At 44.5% G+C, this 20591-nt stretch overlaps 1 protein-coding gene across 2 annotated transcripts in view; it reads left to right on the forward strand.

The window, feature by feature from the left end:
- Window positions 1–10064: 10064 nt before the first annotated feature.
- The window catches only part of Armc8 (armadillo repeat containing 8), a 39536-nt gene continuing 29009 nt past the window's right edge, over window positions 10065–20591 (forward strand). The window contains exons 1-4 of one of the 2 annotated variants that reach the window (XM_013034691.1): window positions 10065–10140; window positions 16461–16532; window positions 18544–18686; window positions 18785–18882. In XM_013034691.1, the coding sequence (XP_012890145.1) occupies window positions 16465–16532; window positions 18544–18686; window positions 18785–18882 (309 nt within the window). In that variant the 5' untranslated portion in view covers window positions 10065–10140; window positions 16461–16464. The remainder of the gene's footprint in view (window positions 10141–16460; window positions 16533–18543; window positions 18687–18784; window positions 18883–20591) is intronic. The other variant, XM_013034690.1, reaches the window with a different exon arrangement.

Consider the following 20591-nt stretch of genomic DNA (forward strand, 5'->3'; position numbering starts at 1 on the left):
ACCCCATCCCCACCTCACCCCATCCCACCCCATTTCACCCACCAGACAGCCCTCCTCCCCGCCCCCAGCTTCTTGGAGATGTAGATGCCACCCCTCTTCCAAGTGGACGTAGTCTCTGGAAATCTTTCTTTGACTTCCGTGGAGTTTTAAAAGATATGTTCCTTGTCTACCTGGTTATCCACTTTTTTTTTCCCCCTCCTCTCCTTCCATTTCTCTTTTCTTCCTTTCTAAGCTTCATCTTCATGTACTTCTTCCTTTTTTCTCTTATTAAAAGGGATGGACAAAGCCTGCCAGTCCCTGTCCCCCCCCCCAAACCCCACTAGTGAAAGAAGAAGGAACGTATCTGTCCGGCAAGAAGTAATAGTTGTTAACCAACCTCCCTTCCTTCCTCTCTTCCCTCCCTTCCTCAGCTAAACAGGAAGACCACTTTGCCTCTTTCACTGTTACCTTTGAAAAGGACCAGGACCCATAGTGAAAGTTGTTGGGAGATGACAGCAGCAAGTTTTAGCTGTCCGGACTCCTCATGGTCCGTTTTTTACTAATGGTCCATTGGCGGGTGTTGGAAATAAGAAAGGAAGAGACAGGCAGGCGCTCTGACGGTGGAGAGGGTGGTTGGATTATGGGTGATGTGTCAGGTAACTGCAGCTGGTTTCTCTTCTCCCACAAGCACACCCATCTGAAAGCCCTGGAGCCATGTAGCAACCGTGGCCTTGAAAATGCTGCAGGTGTCAACAAAGTGAAAATCTATTTTTTTTTTTTTTTTTTTTAGTTTTATGCAGGTCTTGGGGCTTGAACTCATGGTTTCTTTCTACATGTGTCTTCTGCCTAGTTAGATCATGGTTGTGCACCACCACACTTGGCTTATTACTTGTTGAGAGAGAGCTTTGCTAATTATTTGCCTGGACTAGCCTCTAACCCTGATTGCCTTTCAATTAAGTTTGTTACTCACTTCACTTTTTTTAGTAAATAGTATCCCCATATTTTATTCAAAAATTTCAGATTTTCCATTAGAATTTGCTTTAGCTCTAATCTCATTGGAAGTGTGTTTATCTGTCTATCAGTTGATCTTTTTTTCTTTTGGTTAGTCCTGGGGCCTGAACTCAGAGCCTGGGCACTGTCTCTGAGCTTCTCTTGCTCAAGGCCAGCACTCTACTACTTGAGCCACAGCACCACTTCCAGCTTTTTCTGTGTATATGGTACTGAGGAATTGAACCCAGGGCTTCATGCCTGCTAGGTGAGCACTTGACTGCTAAGCCACCTTCCCAGCCTGCCTTTTTTTTTTTGTCGGCCCTGGGTCTTGAACTCTGGGCCTGGGCGCTATCCCTCAGCTCTTCAGCTCAAGGCGAGCGCTCTACCACTTGAGCTACAGCGCCACTTCCGGCTTTCTGGTGGTTTATTGGAGATAGGAGTCTCACGGTCTCTCCTGCCCCGGCTGGCTTTGAACTGTGATCCTCAGATCTCAGCCTCCTGAGTAGCTAGGATGACAGGCATGAGCCACCAGCGCCCGGCTTTTTTTTTTTTTTTTAACCTCTATTCTTTGACCTTCACCTTATGAGCTGATCCTTCTTACTCAGCCTGTCAGGTCTCTGGGACTATAGGCATTCTTCATGTCTGACTTTCATTATTTTTTTCTCCTGTTGTACTTGTTTCAAATCCATTTCTACAGTAACTTTCCTAAAAACGTTTTGGGATAATCACTCCTCTGAATTATTATTATGATTGTTGTTGTTATTTATTTATTCGCCTGGAGAGGAGGTAGTTGAACTTGGGGCTTTCTACTTGCCAAGCAGGTACTACCATTTGAGCCATGCCTCCAGGCCCCACCCCCTCCCCCTTTATACTTTTACTTTACATTTTTGCCCAGAGCTGGTCTCAGGCAGTGATCTTCTTACCTATACTTTATACTGCAGTTGGGATTACAGGCGTATTGCCACACCGGCACATTTCACTGATAGGGGATCTCACTAACTTTTTGCCTGCTGACCTCAAACCACTATCCTCCTGATCTCATGAGTAGCTAGGGTTACAGGCTCCAACTACCACAGTGCCCAGCCTCAATCTTTAGTGGGTTTCTTAAAGTAGTGAATAGTTTCTTGTGTGTTTGTCTTTTGAGAAGAGATTTCACCCTGTAGCTCAAACTGGCCTCCAACTCTCGCTTCTCCTGCCTTACCTTCCCAAGTGCTGTGATCACAGGTGTGGACCACCACACCTTGCTTGTGTTTAGTTTTGAACTTAAGATTCTTCATTCTGTCCTTGAATCATCTTTCTCAGAGAAACTGCCTTCTCAGGTTGAAGTTGATCATTGGGTTCTTCCAAACTGCAGTAACTTACTGGCTGCTGTCTGTGGTGTGAATTACAACTTTGTGTAACAGGTTTTCTTCCTCTAATGTATGTGGAGCTTTGGGCATTTTTGCCAGGCATGGTATTAGACAGGTACACAGTAGGTCTTCTTGGAGATGTTAGTATCAGGGTAAGGAGAATTCACATCCAACAGTCCTACAGAAATAGGGAGGTTTTCACTCAAAAAGAGGCATTGAGGAGCTGGGAAGGTGGCTCAGTGGTAGAGTGCTTGCCTTGCATGCCTGAGGCCCTGGGTTCGATTCCCTAGCACCACATAAGCAAAAAGAAAAAAAGCCGGAAGTGGCGATGTGGCTCAAGTGGTAGAGCACTTGCCTTGAGCTGAAGAGCTGAGGGACAGTGCCCAGGCCCAGAGTTCAGGCCCCACAACCGGACCCCCTGTCCCCCCCGCCAAAAAAAAAGGCATTTAGCTGGGAGCCCAAGAAAAGACAGATGAGACTTCCAGGCAAAGGGCCCTGTTTTTTTCAGGGCTGTGTATAATTATTCTGCCTTATCTTAGAGAGTAAGTTACCTCGGAAGTGATCTGTTGGCCTTTCCTAAACTCTTGTGTCCTACCAATACTAGGTACTTGATGCTTGGTTGGACTGTCTGCTTTGGGAGTTGGGCCTCCTCCAACTCTTTGTGGATAACCCCGTGATCTCTCTCTCTTTCTGTCTGGTTTGCGTTCAGCATTACAACCTCACCCCTTTCAACAGATTTGTAAGTTTTCCCAGGTTCTGTAGACTTCAGGTTGTTTTATGTTTGGAAAGAAGTATAGATCCTTTGGAAGTAGCAAAGAGCTCACGAAGAGCTTCACGTGTACTTCTTGGGTGTTTCCCCCATGGGTTCCATCTTCTATAACAGTACAGTATCTGAACTCAGCCACTGGGGTAAGCATGCGCACCTTCTGTCCATCATGGATGGACCACCTCCATTCCAGGTAGAAAACTATACCATTATCATCCCCTGCCCCCAACGAGATCTCCTTCCAACACCTCTTTTTTTTTTTTTGTCATGGGGCCTGAATCCTGGGCCTGGGCGCTGTCCCTCAGCTCTAGGTGAGCTCTCTACTACTTGAACCAAAGCACCACTTCTGGTTTTCTGGTAGTTTCATGGCTTTTCCTGCCCAGGCTGGCTTTGAACCGCGACCCTCAGATCTCAGCCTCCTGAATAGTGAGGGTTACAGGCGTGAGCCACCAGCGCCCGGCTCCAATACTTCTTTATACTCTAGTCACACCTACCCTCTCTACCCCTTGACCATCATTAACCCCTGACAACTACAGACCTGCTGTCCACATCTATAGTTCTATTTTCTATGATGTTACATATACCGGATCATATAACGGGGCTTTTTGTTATTGGCTTTTGTCACTTAGCATAGTGCTCTTGAAATATGTCCAGGTTACCACATGCACGGGTGGTATTTGTGCTATCAGTGGTGTGTTTGTGTGTTCCATCGTTGTTGCTGAGTAGCATCCCTCATATGGAATGGGACCCCATCGTATGCCAGTTTAATCATTCATCTATTGGACATTGTGGTTGTTTGCTATTTGGGCCATTATAAGCAGCTGTGAGCAGTCATGTAGAGCCTAGAAGTATAGTTTGCAGGGCACACGGTTAGTGTGTGCTCAGTGTGCAAAGGATCTGATGAACTTCTCCAGAGTGGCGGTACCATTGTACATTCCCACTGGTAACAGTCAAGATACCCAGCTTCTCTGCATCCTCTCCAGTGCTGTGGTGATGTTTCATGTTAACTGGTCTAACAGGTGTGTGACACCAGCTCATCTTGGCATTTATTTCTCTAGTAGTTAGTAATGTTCAAAAACCTTTCCATTGCCTATTTGCCATCTGTACGTTCTCTGGTGAAATATTTCTTCCTATCTTTTGGCCCACTTCCAAATTGGACTGTTCATTTTAATTGCTGACTGTTGAAAGCTGTATATATGAACACCAATGGGTATTGGCAAGTACTTTCTCCAGATGTATAGCTTATTGTTCCATCCTCTTAAATCTAGGTTAGACAAGAACATGGATGACCGGGCGCTAGTGGCTGGTGCCGAAATCCCAGGGACTCAGGGTACTGAGAACAGGAGGAGACTGAGAATGGGAGGCTTGTGGTTTGCATCCAGCCCCAGTAGAAAAGTTTGTGAGACCTCTCCCTCCCCACCCCAGAGCTCGGTGCAGGGGCTCACACCTGTCATCCTAAGATTCTTGGGAGGCGGGGTCGTGGTTTGTAGCCAGCCCAAGTAGGAAAGTCCATGAGACTTCATCTTCACCAGTAAGAAACTAGACACACAGCTGTGTTCCTAGGCTCATGGGAAAGCCTGAAAGTTAGTGGATTGCTGCTCAGGTACTCTCCTGGGTGCTAAGCAAGGCCCTAGCCTAAAAATAGTGCAAAATAGGGCTGGAAGCGTGGCTAGGTCTTAGCATACCATCCTAGTAATGTAGTACCACCAAAAACAACAAAATACCTTAGTTCTGCAGGTATAGTTCAGTGGTAGAGTAAGATTTGGGGTTTGTACTCTCTCCCCTACAAAACCTCGTTGTGTTTTGTTTTTGTTCCAGTACTGGAGTTTTAACTTGGGGTCTCATGCTCCCCCTTAGCGTTTTCTCTCAAAGCTGATCCTGTATCTCCCCCTTAGCGTTTTCTCTCAAAGCTGATGCTGTATCACTTTAATCATGCCTCTATGTCTGGCTTTTGGGTGATTATCTGGAGATAAGAGTTCCAGCTTGGGCTGACTTTGCTCTGTGATCCTCAGATCTCAGCCTTCTGAGTAGCGAGGATTACTGCTCCCCAAAGAGCTTTGATCTCAACCTTGTACCTTACACAAAAAGTAGCTTAAAGTGAGTGATAGATTTTATTGTAAAATGTGAAATTTTTAGAATAAAACTGGAAAAAATCCACAGAATCTTCCATTTGGTGAAGAATTATTAGACCTATTTTTAAAAAGAAAATTAGACTTAACAAACTGAAAATTTATGCCCGTGCAAGCAAGACCTTGTTAAGAGGATTGAGTTTGGTGTGAGAGTGTCAAGGTAAATATGCCTTTGATCACATTGTAGGCTGATATAGACAGGTCAGGCTAAATAAACCGCCTTCTCTACAGTCTTCCAAATGCCAGTCTGCTCTTTTTTTTTTTTTTTTTTTTTGACAAGCAGCCATTAGAACTACAGGCTATTCAGAATCCAGATAGAACTTGAGTTCTTTGGGTTCTTGCTTTGCCTATTGTTTCATATTGATTTGCTCTCTTACGTAGGCAACTGACAAACCCAAGTCTGCTTCAGCCTTGGCTTTTAATCATAAATACAGAATGAAATCTGTTGAGCACCTTTAAAAATGTGTATTAGTTTACCCTACCACTAAGCACAGCGTACATCAGCAGGTGGTCATGAGTTAGTCAGGAGAGGAACTTCCTTCTCTTCAGTGGCAGGATCTGAAGAATCCGGGGTGCTTATTGTGTGCTTCAGGGCCTCTTGTGTCTTTAAAGTAAAATCACCACCTAGATTCAGACACCCAGTATTGAGGAAGGCTCTTGAACTATGAAGAATCAGAAAGGCCTGTATATTGAGTCTTTAAATTTTAAAATACTCAGTATGTAAATATAAACCCAGGGCTTCAGATGCACTGTCTGAGTGCTTTACCACTGACCACATCCCCAGCCTGTGGCTTGTATCTTTGCGATTTCTGAGTTGGCGGTTGTTTCACAATACCATCTGCCATGTGAGGGTATTATTCGACAAAAACAAAATTCCTGTTTCCTTCTGGTAGTCAGAGCGAAGCCGCTATCACCGAACCCTGCCAGGATCTCTGGACCATTTGAATAGGAATGAAAGGCATTCCACTGGAGGTCAGCTTTGCAGGAGTGCTCCTCAACCTTATCATTTTGACATCATTCCATAAACTGAAAAGAATAAAGAACTAAATTAGGTTCTTTGGTATATTCATAACAGGGGTATTTGGGAAGGAGGATAGTAAGAGTGTGCTTTATATTGGAAAATAAATTGTGATATAAAAGCATTTCCAGTCCATGGGACCTGTTAATATTTGGCGATGCTTGCCACCGGGAAAATTATTACAGAATATTAGCATCTTTTGCCCTGGTCAGGGAGGAGGGTTCAAATTTTTTTTATTCAGCTTGAATGTGCATGATGACTGATGGGATAAGAAGACCAAGGGAAAGGAAGAGCCATGAGCATTGTCTTGATCGGGCATGGCACCCAGAAGTTTTCTCTCTTTGGCCATGTATGTGGTCTCGTCTGCTGACACATTTATAGATAACTGGTTCTTAGCCTTTCCCGGGTATGCCGCTCCACATCCTCTTCATCAGAACAAACATATATAACTTGAAGGAGCTGTGGGTACTTGAATCCCAGCATTAGTTCTGAATAATACCTTTAACTTGTCCTGGTGTCTGTCATCAGCATATGCTGAGCCAAAACACAATTTTAAGTCATAGGAGGACGGGAATCAAAGTATCTTAAAGATTCATACAAGGTGTTGTGTGGGGTTTGGTTCTCAAGACCCTTCATTTTTTTTTTTTGGTTCAGAATATGCTAGCCATCTCCCATGAAGATGTCACGCCCACAGACAGGGCTTTGTGTTAACAGATGGTGTGGGGGGGGGCCCTGGGTATGAAGTGGCTCCTGATGGTGATTATTGCAGTGCAGATGGTGCGTCAGGTAGCCCCTTAGCGGGGCACTATGATAGGAAAGCCAGTGGCAGCGGCCAGATCAGGCCCAAGCACCATGGATAGCTCCAAGGCCATAGGCTATTGCTGCCTGTTAAGAGTCTGAGCAAATAAAGCCTTTTTAGTCACAAGGCAGCGGGCCCAATATCACTCCCAAAGTGTACCGGGAGAGTTGGCAAGGGGTCTCTCTGTTGCGCAATCTCAGTGTTGAGCACTAAGCTAACTTAAACTGTGGGCTGGCACAACACCACAGTGGCACCCAAGTAGCCTCACTTGGCTGCATCAGGCTTGTGAGAGGTGCTTGCTGGCCCTGGCTTTCCTGAGCTGTCTTCTCTTTGGAGGTGTGTGCCCTTCTTCTGCACAGCCAGCAGCAGATACACTTGCGGATGTGTAAGCATGTTGGTTTACATGTCCTGGGGCTGAGATCCTAACATTGGCTTGTTTGTTTTTCCCTGTCCTTCCTGGTGTCACTCTCCTTGCTGCGAAGCCTTCCTCCCTGACTTCTCCCAGCTAGTGACTCCTCCTCAGTGCTGCCTTGGTCTTGGGCAGACTTGTGTTTTCCAATACTAGCAGGGGACACAGAAGAGCGCGCACAGTCAGTAGGAAGAAACATTGGGCCTGCTCTGCTTGTCATCCCAGCGCTAATGGCATCCACGAGCCAGATGCAGAGCAGCAGGGTTGCTGTTCAGACACGTGTCTTTCAGCCTTTTCATGATTGCTAACCACACTGAGAGGCTAGAGATGTAGAGCTGTGGAACGGAAAAGAGGGAGAAGTAAAACCAGGATCCACCACCAAAGAGAAGAGAGGCTAAGAGTTTGACAAGCCCAGAACACACACACACACACACACACACACACACACACACACCCCTCTGCACACACACCCTCTACACACACACACCCTACACACCCTACACACACGCACACACCCCTCTGCTGTACCTAGCTTCTTTTGCTCTTGATGTATATTGCTTCATGATATGTTTGTGTTGTTGCTTGTGGCCTTTAAGATTTAATGATCTGACCTCTGGATGAAGATCATCAGAGGATGTGTTTGCACAGCAAGGAATTGGAAAGAGTCCTTCCAACTCTGATTCGGTTCTGTTAAGAAAACGACCTTGTGCTTTAGTGGTCTGTAGTGGGTACAGTGATTTGTTTCCTTCTACTGTTGGGTTTTCATACATGGGGTTCATATTGGAAGTGGTAAAGTAATTGAGATGCCAGTGAGGGTGTAAAAGGAAAGCATAATGCTCATTTGGGTTCCCTTCATTGCCACGAATCGAGAGTTTGTAGTTCTCCAAAGCTACTGTTTTGTAACTCCGAGTTTCAAGCTGGTGTTCCATCTTCTACCGACTACGCTGGAAAAGTTACTTCCTGTTGGTGATGATTTATGGCTAACGGGTGGCAATGTATGAGCATATTCCAGCCCACTTCTGAAAGCAAGTGGGCAACAAAGCCTTCTCCTCTGGTGCTTTAGTGTATTCTCTTTGTTTTAAATAATGCAACATTGAAACTAAATATAAAAGAGCTAGCCATCCAAGTAAACAAATAACCATAACCCCAAAATACAAGTAAAAGGAGGTATCTCCCTTGTTTTGCTTTGTTTTGTTTTGTTTTTAGTATTTCATTTTTGAAGACATAGTTTAACCATCTGGCCTTGAATTTCTTGAGATCCTTCTGCCTCACCCCTCCCCACCCCCACCCCCCAATTGCTAGGATTATAGGTACGCGCTACCTGGCTCCAGTTACTCTTTCTGTTCTAACTCTCCAACTTACCCAGCCTCATCTAGTTTAGACTAGATAGATAGCTCTGTTGGACCTTTAATCAGCCCATTTCTGAATTGCTTTCCTTTACAGAAGTGTGACAACTCTATTACTGAAGTTTTTATTTTTTTCTGAGTCAGTTCAAGGGACAAATTCTCCATCCTCTGTATATACTAAACGGAAGTCACATCAATTATCCCCGCCTTCCCGTGTGTGTCTGTGTGTCTATGGGTCTGTGTGTGTGCGCATGCCCTCCCCCCACCCCCCTTTCTCTCTTTGGTGTAGTCTTGGGCCTTGAACTTAGAGCCTGGACTGTCCCTGAGCTGTTTTTTTTTTAATTTTCTCAAAGCTAGTGTTCTCCCACTTGAGCCATGGCTCTACTTCCAGCTTCCTTCCTTCCTTTCTTTCTGTCTTTCTTTCTGTCTGTCTGTCTGTCTGTCTGTTTCTCCCTCCCTCTCTCTTCCTTCCTTCCCTCCCTCCCTCCGTTCCTTCCTCCCTCCCTCCTTCCCCCCTCTCTCTTTCTTTCTCTCTCTCTCTTTCTTCCTTCCTTCCTTTCTTTCCTTCTTTCTTTCTTTTCTTTCTTTCTTTCTTCATTAGTCTCTTGGAACTTTCCTGCTTAAGCTGGCTTCAGCTGAGATCCTCAGCTCTCAGTCTCCTGAGCAGCTTGGACTTCTGGCATGAGTCACCAGCACTGAGCTTATATTTCTCTATATTAAAATACTTATACATATGTGACTTGTATGCTTCCTAAGTCTAGGGAGACTATCTGCCCGGATTCCCCAGAGTGAGTTCCAATGGGATTTGGTGTCTTCTTTCTTCTCCAACATGCCATTTGTCATGCTTCCCAAGCTTTTCTCAAAATTAATTAGCAAAGTAGCTACAGAAATACCCTTAGTATTTTTCCCCTTTAGCTTTTAAATGAACAAAGTTTTGTACTTTGTAACTATGTTAATTTCCTAAACTCTTCTGCCAGTTTCAGTTTCAATATTTGCAGTAATTCCATGGACTTTGTTTTTTTTTGATATGGGGTGCTCTTGGAAAAAAAATACTGATCTTTGACATCTTGAAGGGAACACTGCCGTTTGCAGTTCTTTCAAGAAAGAAACCCCTTGCCTGCATATTCCAGACAGAGAGGAGAAGGCAGTAAGAAGTGTTCAGTAGGAATCTATGCACCTTCCTTTAGGTAGATGATGTAGCTGGTTGCTGTTGGGGGTGGGGCTATGAATTTTGATACGCATGGCTTCAGATGTCATCATTTCTCCCCTACTTTCTAGGAAGTAACAGCTAGCAGTCGCCACTATGTTGACAGGCTATTTGACCCTGATCCCCAGAAAGTTCTACAAGGTGTCATGTAAGTAGTATGTATTTAAGAGTCTTTCAAAAAGTCTTGCTTGTTTTGTTTTAATCTGCTACCTACTACTGTAAATGCAGGGCTAAAACTCTTTTCCTCCCTTTGGCTTCTTTTTGGAAAGAGCCTTTTCGTATTTTATTATAAAAGATTTGTCTGTTGGATAGTTGTAGCTGACCTGATTGATTAGCTTCTTCCCTGCCACCCTCCCACTCCCGCCCCCAGAATACTTGTTTCACATTAAAAAAATAAATAAAAGAATTTCCTTTGGAGAATGCTTTTGCTGCTTTCAATAGCCACAAAAGAAGAGAATAAAATTGCAGTTTTGTAACCGGAAAGCCAAGGGGGAGAATAAGCTGGTAAATCTTGTTAGTTCTTTTTGTTTTTGCTTTTGTTTTGCTTTATTTCTAGTTAACCCGCCAATTGTTATTAGATTTCTACATGATGTCTGAAATACCAGAATTGAGAAAGCAGTCAGTCATTAGAAATTTAGATAAACTCTTAATAACCTACATGCCCTTTTCTCCAAAATTTCCACGTCTTTAGTAAGAGGAAACATTTTAAAGCAACTACTGGAGGGGCTTATACTTTACACAAATAAAGCCGGACAGATAGGAAACCATGAGACGCAAAGGTGACTTGTCCCTCCTTTTGCCATTCAGCACCCCAGCTACAATTCACACGAGAGTTGTAAAGAGGCTGTCTAGCTTAGGTCTGGGAAACACACAGGACTAAAGGCCTGAGCTGTTCTGGGACAGGGGAGCACAGAGCAGGGTCGTGAGCAGATTTGAGCAAGCTGGTCCCTTTCCTCTCTTCCAGTATTAGTTAATATTGCCAGCCACATAGTATCTTATATTTACTCTAGCTCAACCATGGCAAAGCTAAGCTGCTTTGTCCATAGGTCTTCTGACTTGCTGAAAGCTCCAAAGTCAGGAAAGTCTGTGAGATTCTTATCTCTAGTTAAGCACAAAAAGCCAGAAGTGGTGCTGAGTCTCTAGTGATAGAGTGCTAGCCTTGAGCAAAAGAATCTCAAGGACAGCGCCCAGGCCCTGAGTTCAAGCCCTGGCTAGGACTGGCACCAAAAAAATAAAGGGGGGGGGGGTGGGAATTTTAATCTACTGAAGAGGTTGGTTTCATAATAATTATTTTGTTTTTCTGATTCTAGAAAATGAAGTGCCCAAGATTTCAATAGACTATGGACATATACCTTCCTGCCTGAGCTTCCTATCACAAAGCATGAGGCTTTTTGAAACTTTTTTTTTTTGGGGGGGGGTCTGGTCATGGGGCCTGAACTCTGGGCCTGGGCGCTGTCCCTCAGCTCTTCAGCTCAAGGCTAGCACTCTACCACTTGAGCCATAGCGCCACTTCCGGCTTTTTTCTTTTTGCTTATGTGGTGCTGGGGAATCGAACCCAGGGCCTCATGCATGCAAGGCAAGCGCTCTACCACTGAGCCACCTTCCCAGCCCCCCTTTTTGAAATTTTTAAGTTAAATAGTTTTAACATAATTCTTGGTTAATATCCTAAAAACTTATTTCCTTTTTGGGTGCTAGTGGCTCACACCTGTAATCATAACTACTCAGGAGACTGAAATCTGAGAATTACAGTTTGAGACTAGCCTGGGGAGAAAATTCCATCAGACTCCATCTCTAAATAACCAGCAGAAGGCCCAACTCAAGCAGTCTTGAGCTGAGTAAGCAAGCCAATTAATGGGAGGTCCTGAGTTCAAACCCTAGTGCTACCAAAAATTTGTTATTCTTCTAATAAATATACACAATAAATACATACAAAGAACATTTAACACCAGATGTAACAGTTTGAGTCCTGCTTATTTAAAACAGTATGTTCTAAACCAGATCTGCTCAGAGAACTATGGTTAAAAGAGAGGCAGGGTTATCTAGAATTTATTACATCAAGTTTCTGTAATTCTTGCTTAAATACACTAGCAATCTGGGTGTGTATAAGTGTAGTATTGTGAATACCACAAGTAGCTATGTATTTATGTATTTTAGTATATGCCTTTTTTATATCTGTAGACTTCTCATTATTCCATAATGTTCTAATATATTTTTTGATGTTCATTAGACATTATTGGGTAGAGTTAAAGAATAATAGGCCTCAAAAAGTGGGTGCTGGGAAAGTGACTTAGTGGTAGAGCGCTTGCCTTGCATGCATGAGGCCCTGGGTTCGATTCCTCAGCACCACATAAGCAGAAAAAGCCCTTCCGGCACTGTGGCTCAAGTGGTAGAGTGCTAGGCATGAGCTGAACAGCTGAGGGACAGCGTCCAGGCCCAGAGTTCAGGCCCCACAACTGAAAAGAAAAAAAAAAGTGTTCGGGTGCTTGGGTACTTATTAATGTAGCTACTCTACACTTTGATTTTGGAAAATGTAAATTGATATGGAATCTTATATTATAAAGTAGTTTTATAATAAACACCCTAATTTCTGAGCCAGGGTTTAATTTTCAAAATTGTCCTCTTTGTTTTGTATTGTTTTGTTGTGGTTTTGCTAGTACTAGGATTTTGTGCTCTCTACCACTTGAGCCATGCCTTTAAGCCCCCAAATTAATTGTTTGTTTGTTTGTTTGTTTATGTATTGGTCATGGGGCTTGAACTCTGGGCCTGGGTGCAGCCTGTCAGCTCTTCAGCTCAAGGAAAATGCGCCATCACTTGAGCCACAGTGCCATTTCCAGTTTTCTGAGTGGTTTATTGGAGATATGATCTCATGGACTTTCCTGCCCAGGCTGGCTTTGAACCAGAATCCTCAAATATCAGCCTCCTGAGTAGCTGGGATGACAGGCCTTGAGACACCAGCGCCCAGCTGTTCTCTTTATTAAGGAACCATAGATACTGTAGAAAGACTTAAATATTTACAGCATTTTGTGATTTGTTTTGATACAGATCAGAACTGTATCTAAAATTATTTATGCTCCAAGTATACGTATCACATTGTAATTTATAAGAATGAACTAAATTACTGTCAATTTCCAAGCCTTTTTCCCTTGCACTTAGTGTATATAGTAAAAGTAAACATAGTGTACAAGTAAACAGTAAATCTGTAAGTTGACTTGGGTTTTTGATGGAAAGCACATTCACTTCCTTGGGCTGGGTAGGTAGTCCAGGATCCTCGCATTGCTCAGAAAATGGGCTGTATTCTGCTTTTCCCTCTGCATCTACTTTCCTGGGATTGTGTTGGTTCTTTACCTTTGCCATAGAAATCTGTCTGGGTCACTTAGCATCTGGTTTCTTAGTCTTGTGACTGCTTTGTGATAACCCAGCCCTGCCTTACATTGTGTTGCCTCTGTCTCTCTAAGAAGACTGTGAATACTTCAGAACAGGTCCTGTGAACGGCGTTTCTGTATGCTTTCCAGTGCCTAGTACTGTGCTGAGCTCAAAATCAAATGGTTGAATTGCAGTAATTTAACTAGAGCATCCCCTTCCCCTGACATTCAAGTTGATTGGCAAGAGATTTGTTCTTGGGCTGGGAAGGTGGCTCAGTGGTAGAGTGCTTGTCTAGCATGCATAAGGCCCTGGGTTCCATTCCCCAGTACCATATGCACAGAAAAAGCAGGAAGTGGCGCTGTGGCTCAAATGGTAGAGCTGTTGCCTTGAGCTGAAGAGCTGAGGGACAGCGCCCAGGCCCAGAGTTCAAGTCCCACAACCAACAAAAAAAAAAAGGAAGAGATTGTGAGATTGTGTTCCTTTGATCTGGGGAAAACGTGTCTGACTAAAAGACACACATATATAAAGAGAAAAGCAAATGAATCTACTAAATGTCATTTTCTGTCAAGTTTATTGTAAGGCCTGATGTGTTGAAGGTAATGGAATAATCATCTAGTATAGTAGCTGTGGCTTCAGAGGATTGGCTGTCAGTGAATACGGGTTCTGAAAGCGCCTCCACAGCTAGCCGTGCCCTCCTCGTCTGCCCCAGCAGGGTTGATGCTCTTCAGGGCTGTGGTGAGGATGATAGTGTATTGTAAAGTTAAAGGTAATTACACAGCGGTCTCACTTAGTTTTGCTGTGCTCCTGTCTTGTGTGATGGTTGAGTTTGCCTTTTACAAAGGTGTGTATGGGCTGGGAAGGTGGCTCAGTGGTAGAGCGCTTGCCTTGCATGCCTGAGGCCCGGGGTTTCATTCCTCAGCACCACATAAGCAAAAAGAAAAAAGTCGGAAGTGGAGCTGTGGCTCAAGTGGTAGAGCGCTAGCCTTGAGCTGAAGAGCTGAGGGACAGCACCCAGGCCCAGAGTTCAGGCCCCATGACAGGACCAAAAAAAAAAAAAGAAGACACAGTACCTTGTAATCTTTCAAAATCACTTTCTGAGATATTATTAAAATAAAGAGTAAAATTAAAAAAAAAAAGGTGCGTATTTCTCTGTGGCACATTTTCTAGAATCACGACAAGTAATGATCCATTGGTAGGAATTTCTCTGATACTTCTAGGTCAGATTTACTTTTCTTGCCTTTAAAGGGCAGCAGACTTCGGTTGTAACAAAGTGACAGGTGTATTTTCACAGAGAAGCCGGAGGTGAGGTGGTCATCTTTCTGGAGGATGTAACAGTGATGTAAGCTCAGATGTGAGGATGAGGATGACAGATGTGTGATGGAGGGAGGGACAGACAGACAGACTACACTGTCTTTAGATTTGCTAGAGCCCTGGAGAATTATGATTATTTTCTCTTTTAGTTTTAGCTTGTTCATAGAAGTGATCTACTATCCTCCCCTTGTAACACTGAATGGAATTTATTTGCTCTCTATCATAGGCAGCTTAACTTGTTAAAGCCAAAGCAAGAATTCTTTTTTTTCCCTTCTGGTTCTGAATTTGAACTCAGGGCCTGGATGTTGTTCCTGAGCTTTTTCAGCTCAAGGCTAGTGCTCTACCCTTGAGCCACACCTCCACTTCTGGCTTTTTGGTGATTAATTGGAGATAAGAATCTTGCAGATTTCCTTGCCTGGGCTGGCTTTGAACTGTGATCCTCAGATCTCAGCCTCCTTAGTTGTTAGGATGACAGGTATGTGCCACTAGCACCCAGCTGCAAGGTACATGTTACTAATTGTGTTTTCTTCAGTCTGCATTTAACTTTTTAGCAGGTTGGCTACCTTCTTCCTATCTTTTTTTTTTTTTGTAAACTGCTATCAAGAGAGCTGGTAAATTGGTTGGGGGGGTGTATTTTTTTGTCTATAAAAACAATTTATTCCTATTTCCAATGTTTGGAATGGGATCATGGGACAGACACCTTGTTTCAGTTTAGGAAGAATGAGGAGGAGACCGGGGAAAAACGAGCTGAGAGTTCTAGATTAGAGTACCCACGGTGGCACCTGGCACAACGTAGACTATGAGTAGGTAGCTGCTAGGTAAACGAATGGACTGCATTTGGAACAGACAGAAAGAAGCCATAAGAGAAAGGGAAGAAGGGAGCATAAAGGACTAGCTGTGAGGCTGGGAAGGAAAGCAGCATCCGCAGGGAAGGGAAGTGCCGTGTCCGGGATTCAGCAGATCTGACCAATGAGGAGAGGATTTTTTAGGTGTTAGGAGGTGTGGGGTTGATGTTTCTCCCATTGTGAGCGTAGGTACTCTTACTGTAGTTTTCTCCCTGAAAGCTAAAGAGCCCCATGTGGCTAGAATAAACATACTGGCCAATATAGAACAGTGAAAATGTTTAAAATAGTTTAATCTGCCTAAAATATACTTGGCTGCGTAAAGCCAAACTAGTACAATGTACTCTGTTGTTTCTAACCAGTGGACAAATAAAGTTTGAGACCCTCCTAGCAGCCCAAAGAAAGGCGGGGAGATGGAAGCGCCCTGCAGGCCCCGTTGGCCAGTGTGGCTCCATGAGAAAGTCCCAATTCATTAAATGATGCCCTGAAATCCGAAGGCAGCCATTGAAAAAACAAAACCAGCAGAACAAACCTCAAAGGCAGTAAAGCAGATAAAAGGGAATCACAGGAAGTCGTCTGACTAAAGTCAGAAAGAGAGGAAAAGTAGGCGGAGTATCCCCTGAAACAAGTCCCATATGTTCAAAGGCTGCTGGTTTGCATTGGGTGTTGAAGGTGCTCTGTACTTCTTTATGTTCAGGACACTGGGCCTCCCTACACCAACTCAGTAGTTGCTCTCCCTCTCCACATAGCTGTCATTCACACACGCATGCACGCAAGCACGCACGCACCTCTGGTCACTGAGCGCCTAGCACTGTCCCTTCCCTGTCACACACCAGGTGGTCAATGCTCCACATTTGCCAATCCAAGATGTGGCATGCAAGTGGAGTGAATCCCTCTCTCTACAATGTGTTGTGTCAGTATACGTCATCCTCTTTTCTTTCCCTTCATTCAGAGACATGAAAAATGCTGTCATTGGAAACAACAAGCAGAAAGCCAACCTCATCGTTTTAGGAGCTGTCCCAAGGTCTGTTTGCTTCTAACTTCCTTTCTGCCATTCTTCCTAAGTTCCTAATGCAGCTCCTAACTGCCAGTCAGAATGCTCCTTTGATTTTGTATTGTCTTTCCTATTTTTAAAATAAATCCTTTTATTTAAAAGATACGCTTTGGGGCTGGGAAGGTGGCTCAGTGGTAGAGCGCTTGCCTTGCATGCCTGAGGCCTTGGGTTCGATTCCTCAGCACCACATAAGAAAAAAGAAAAAAGCCGGAAGTGGCGCTGTGGCTCAAGTGGTAGAGTGCTCCCCTTGAGCTGAAGAGCTGAGGGACAGCGCCCAGGCCCAGAGTTCGGGCCCCACCACCAGACCCCCCCCCAAAAAAAAAAGATACACTTTGAAGTATCTGGATTATCTTTAAGGAAATCTGTATATATAGCCTATCTATATCATATGGTTGTAATATGTGTTGTATATGTACATACACATGCCAGCAAGTAGAATGAGAAATGATTGTGGCTGGGCATAGGTGGCTCATACCTGTATTCCCAGGTGCTCAGGAGGCTGAGGTCTGAAGATTGACGTTCAAAGCTAGCCAGGGCAGTAAAGTCCATGAGACTGTTATCTCCAATTAACCACCAAAAAGCAGAAGTGGCTCAAATGGTAGAGTGCTAGACTTGAGCAAATGAAGCTCAGGAATGGGGCTGGGAATGTGGCTTAGTGGTAGAGTGCTCGCCTAGCAATGCATGAAGCCCTGGGTTCCTCCACATACATAGAGAAGGCCAGAAGTGGTGCTCTGGTTCAAGTAGTAGAGTGCTAGCCTTGAGTGAAAGAAGCTTGGGACAAGGCCCAGGCTCCTGAGTTCAAGCCCCAAGACTGGCAAAAAAAAGAAAGAAATGATTCTATTAATACTCTAGGAATTCAGGAATATTATTGACCCTCCTCCCCTTTCTGAGGATTTAGATTTATTTTATATACATATTCTCTGGATGGATAGACAGCTAAATATTCTGTTCTATCTCTAATAATTTAATAAACTAATTGTTACATTATATTTAAATAGTTGCACAAAGGGTTTCAATTCAACATGTCAAATTATGCGTTCAACGCTTTCTGACCCGTGTTCCCCTTCCATCATTCTCGCTATAAAACTTGACGAGAAGCTAGGCTCCCTGTCACATACTGGACAAGTACTCTATTGAAAAACTGTCTTCTTTCAAACTATGCAAAAAGCTCACATGTTATATGTAGACGTGCATGGATGGTGCACACATGTAAGGTCAGAATGCTGGAGTGTTATTCTGAACTTGTCCTAAGTTGTGGAGGGCTGGGATTTGGGGAGTAGGACTAATTTGATAAGCTGGACTGGAGCAGAAATGGGAGGATTTTCTCATTCCCTACACGGGAGAGTTAGAGAGCTTTCCTTGCTTGAAGAGCTTCTCGGGGCCTCAGCTCTGCAGTCTCATCACTACCGGTGTGGACTTAGGCTCCATTTCCACTTTGAAGTTAAGACCCGACAGAACTTGGCAGTGAGAGTCTTTGCATTCTGAGGGACTCCCCTGGGGAGGGAGAAGCAGGCAGTGTGGCTATGGCACTGTTTCCACTGACACCACTGTACACGACTTCAGGTGTACACCCTGTTAAGCTCTTTTGTTGAAAATGAAAAAAAAAAAAAAAGATCTAGATCTTTTCAGATGCTTCTCTTTTTTTCAGTTGTGGCACTGCCCCTGAGCTTTTTGTACAACTTTGAGCCACAGGTCCACTTCCAGTTTTTAAGTGGTTGATTGGACACGGGGACTTCTCTGACTGGGCTGGGCGTTGAACCATGATCCTCAGATCTCAGCTTCCTGAGTAGCTAGGATTACAGCCTTGAGCCACTGGTGCCTGACCAGGTAGTAGAAATAGCTGAGTATCTACAGAGGGTCTGATGAGTGCAGCCAGCCATGTTTTCCCCCCTGGGGGAGGTAATGTTAATCTCCTATCTTGTGTTGCTTTATCGCATTAATTCTGGTTTTCTCATCTCTTTCCCAATCTCCTTCTTTGTAGATTGTTGTATTTGCTTCAGCAAGAAGCTTCAAGCACAGAGCTGAAGGCAGAATGCGCGGTGGTGTTAGGAAGTCTCGCGATGGGCACTGAGAACAACGTCAAGTCTCTCCTGGACTGCCATATCATCCCTGCCTTACTGCAAGGTGGGTAAGGGAAGCCGCAGAAAGGTCAGAGTGGGCTTGTCGAGTCGTAGCGAGTCACCCGGGGAGAGGTGAGCCTCACGCGTCGGCTCTGCTCGCAGGACTGTTGTCTCCAGACCTGAAGTTCATCGAAGCGTGCCTCCGATGCCTCCGCACCATCTTCACCAGCCCCGTCACGCCCGAGGAGCTGCTCTATGCGGTGAGCTCGCTGTGCGTCGGCCATCCGTCACCTTTCACTTGCTTTTTCTAACTGCTCCAGACCCATCCTTATCCTACCAATGGGTTATAGTGCGTAACTTGGAAGACTCTCTAATCTAGGCCAATTGAACATTTTTTTTTTTTGTTGGTCATGGGGTTTGAACTCTGGGCCTGGGCGCTGTCCCTTAGCTCTTCAGCTCAAGGTGAGCGCTCTACCACTTGAGCCACAGCACCACTTCGGTTTTCTGAGTAGTTTATTGGAGATAAGAGTCTCATGGCCTTTCCTGCCCTGGCTGGCTTTGAACCGCGATCCTCAGATCTTAGCCTCCTGGGTAGCTAGGATGATAGGCGTGAACCACTGGCGCGTGGCTTTTATTTCATTTTATTTTTTTAAATGAGACTAATAAAGCCCCCGAGAGGTTAAATTTAGACAATGAGATCATCTAAATTACAGGCCATGTCCCTTTTTATTCCCTGGAGACACTGGAGAATCCTAACAAGGGTTGGGTGGTGTGGGATGGCCTGAGAACCGCCATGTTTCAGTGCTCACGACTGGGTTAGAGTGTGCTCAGGCCAGCTGTAGACTGTCACTAGAGATGAGGCTATCTAGTCAGAAATGGGCAGGACTTGTAGTTTGAAGTCCTCATTATTGGATGGGTAACTTTGGGCAGTTACGTAACTGTTCTTAGTCTTATTTAGTCATCTGTGAACTGCGGATACCTCAGCTCAGTTGACAGAGAAGGGAGCGTGTGTGAACTGGGATGGAGCTGTGGAAATGCGTGCAGACGCATGAGAGAGCTATGGGGAACAGGAGGGGCAGGTGCTGGGAGCACTGGGAGTCTTCCGCCCGCCTCTCAGTTGCCTGCTGTGTGGTTGTCCCTGCCTCCCTGCTTTCTGCCGGAGGAACTGCTCTGTCATCTTCTCTGCCTTCTGAGCACTGACTACCTGACTGACTTTTGAGGTTTCCTAAGTTTTTTTCTTTCTCTCTGCTTATGACAGCACATGGGATGAGATGCCTTCTGTCTTTTCCACTCAGTAGCTTTTGCATACGTGGGGCATTCTTTTCTTGTCCTCTTGTCTTCTGTGAGGGCCTGTGGACTAGAAGGATCAGTCTTGTTCCACAGCTAGTTAGGATGTAGACTTAGATCCTTTCTCAAACCACAGGGCAAGGTTTGCTAAACAGCTTCTGGGCGTCTGCATGGGTGGAGGACAGGCGTGGTCTGGGATGCTGGTTGCAAGTCTCCTTTGCCATCTGTGGTTCAGGCTAAAACTCCCTTTCGCCCTGTCCTTTCTTCTGTAGGGTAAATAAAAGGAAACTCCTAGGGGATCCTTGGGAAGGCTTTGGTTTTTTTCCTAGGCCACCCTGTGTCAACAGTGGGCCGGTTTGGGGCTTTAAGTAAGAAGGACTAATCCTCTAAATTATCTTGACTAATGCAGATTGAAAATAGACAGCTACAGTCATTGTGAGAGACTGTAGTCATTACTGGCACTTACCAAAGCACCTCAAGATGAAAATTGTCAAGTTTTATTTCTACACAGTAGTTCTTCCTTATATGCTGCTTACCTTCCCTATCGTAGCGGTCACCTCCATTTCAGCACTGATTCTGATGAGTCTTACTACAGTGATGGTACTTTATTGTAAGAACATAGGCTGATTATGGGAAGGGAGAATTACTTTTATTGGTTTCAAGGATGAATATTGAAACCTTT

Source organism: Dipodomys ordii, unplaced genomic scaffold (assembly GCF_000151885.1).
Source record: "Dipodomys ordii isolate 6190 unplaced genomic scaffold, Dord_2.0 Scaffold193, whole genome shotgun sequence".
NCBI classification, from domain to species: Eukaryota; Metazoa; Chordata; class Mammalia; order Rodentia; family Heteromyidae; genus Dipodomys; species Dipodomys ordii.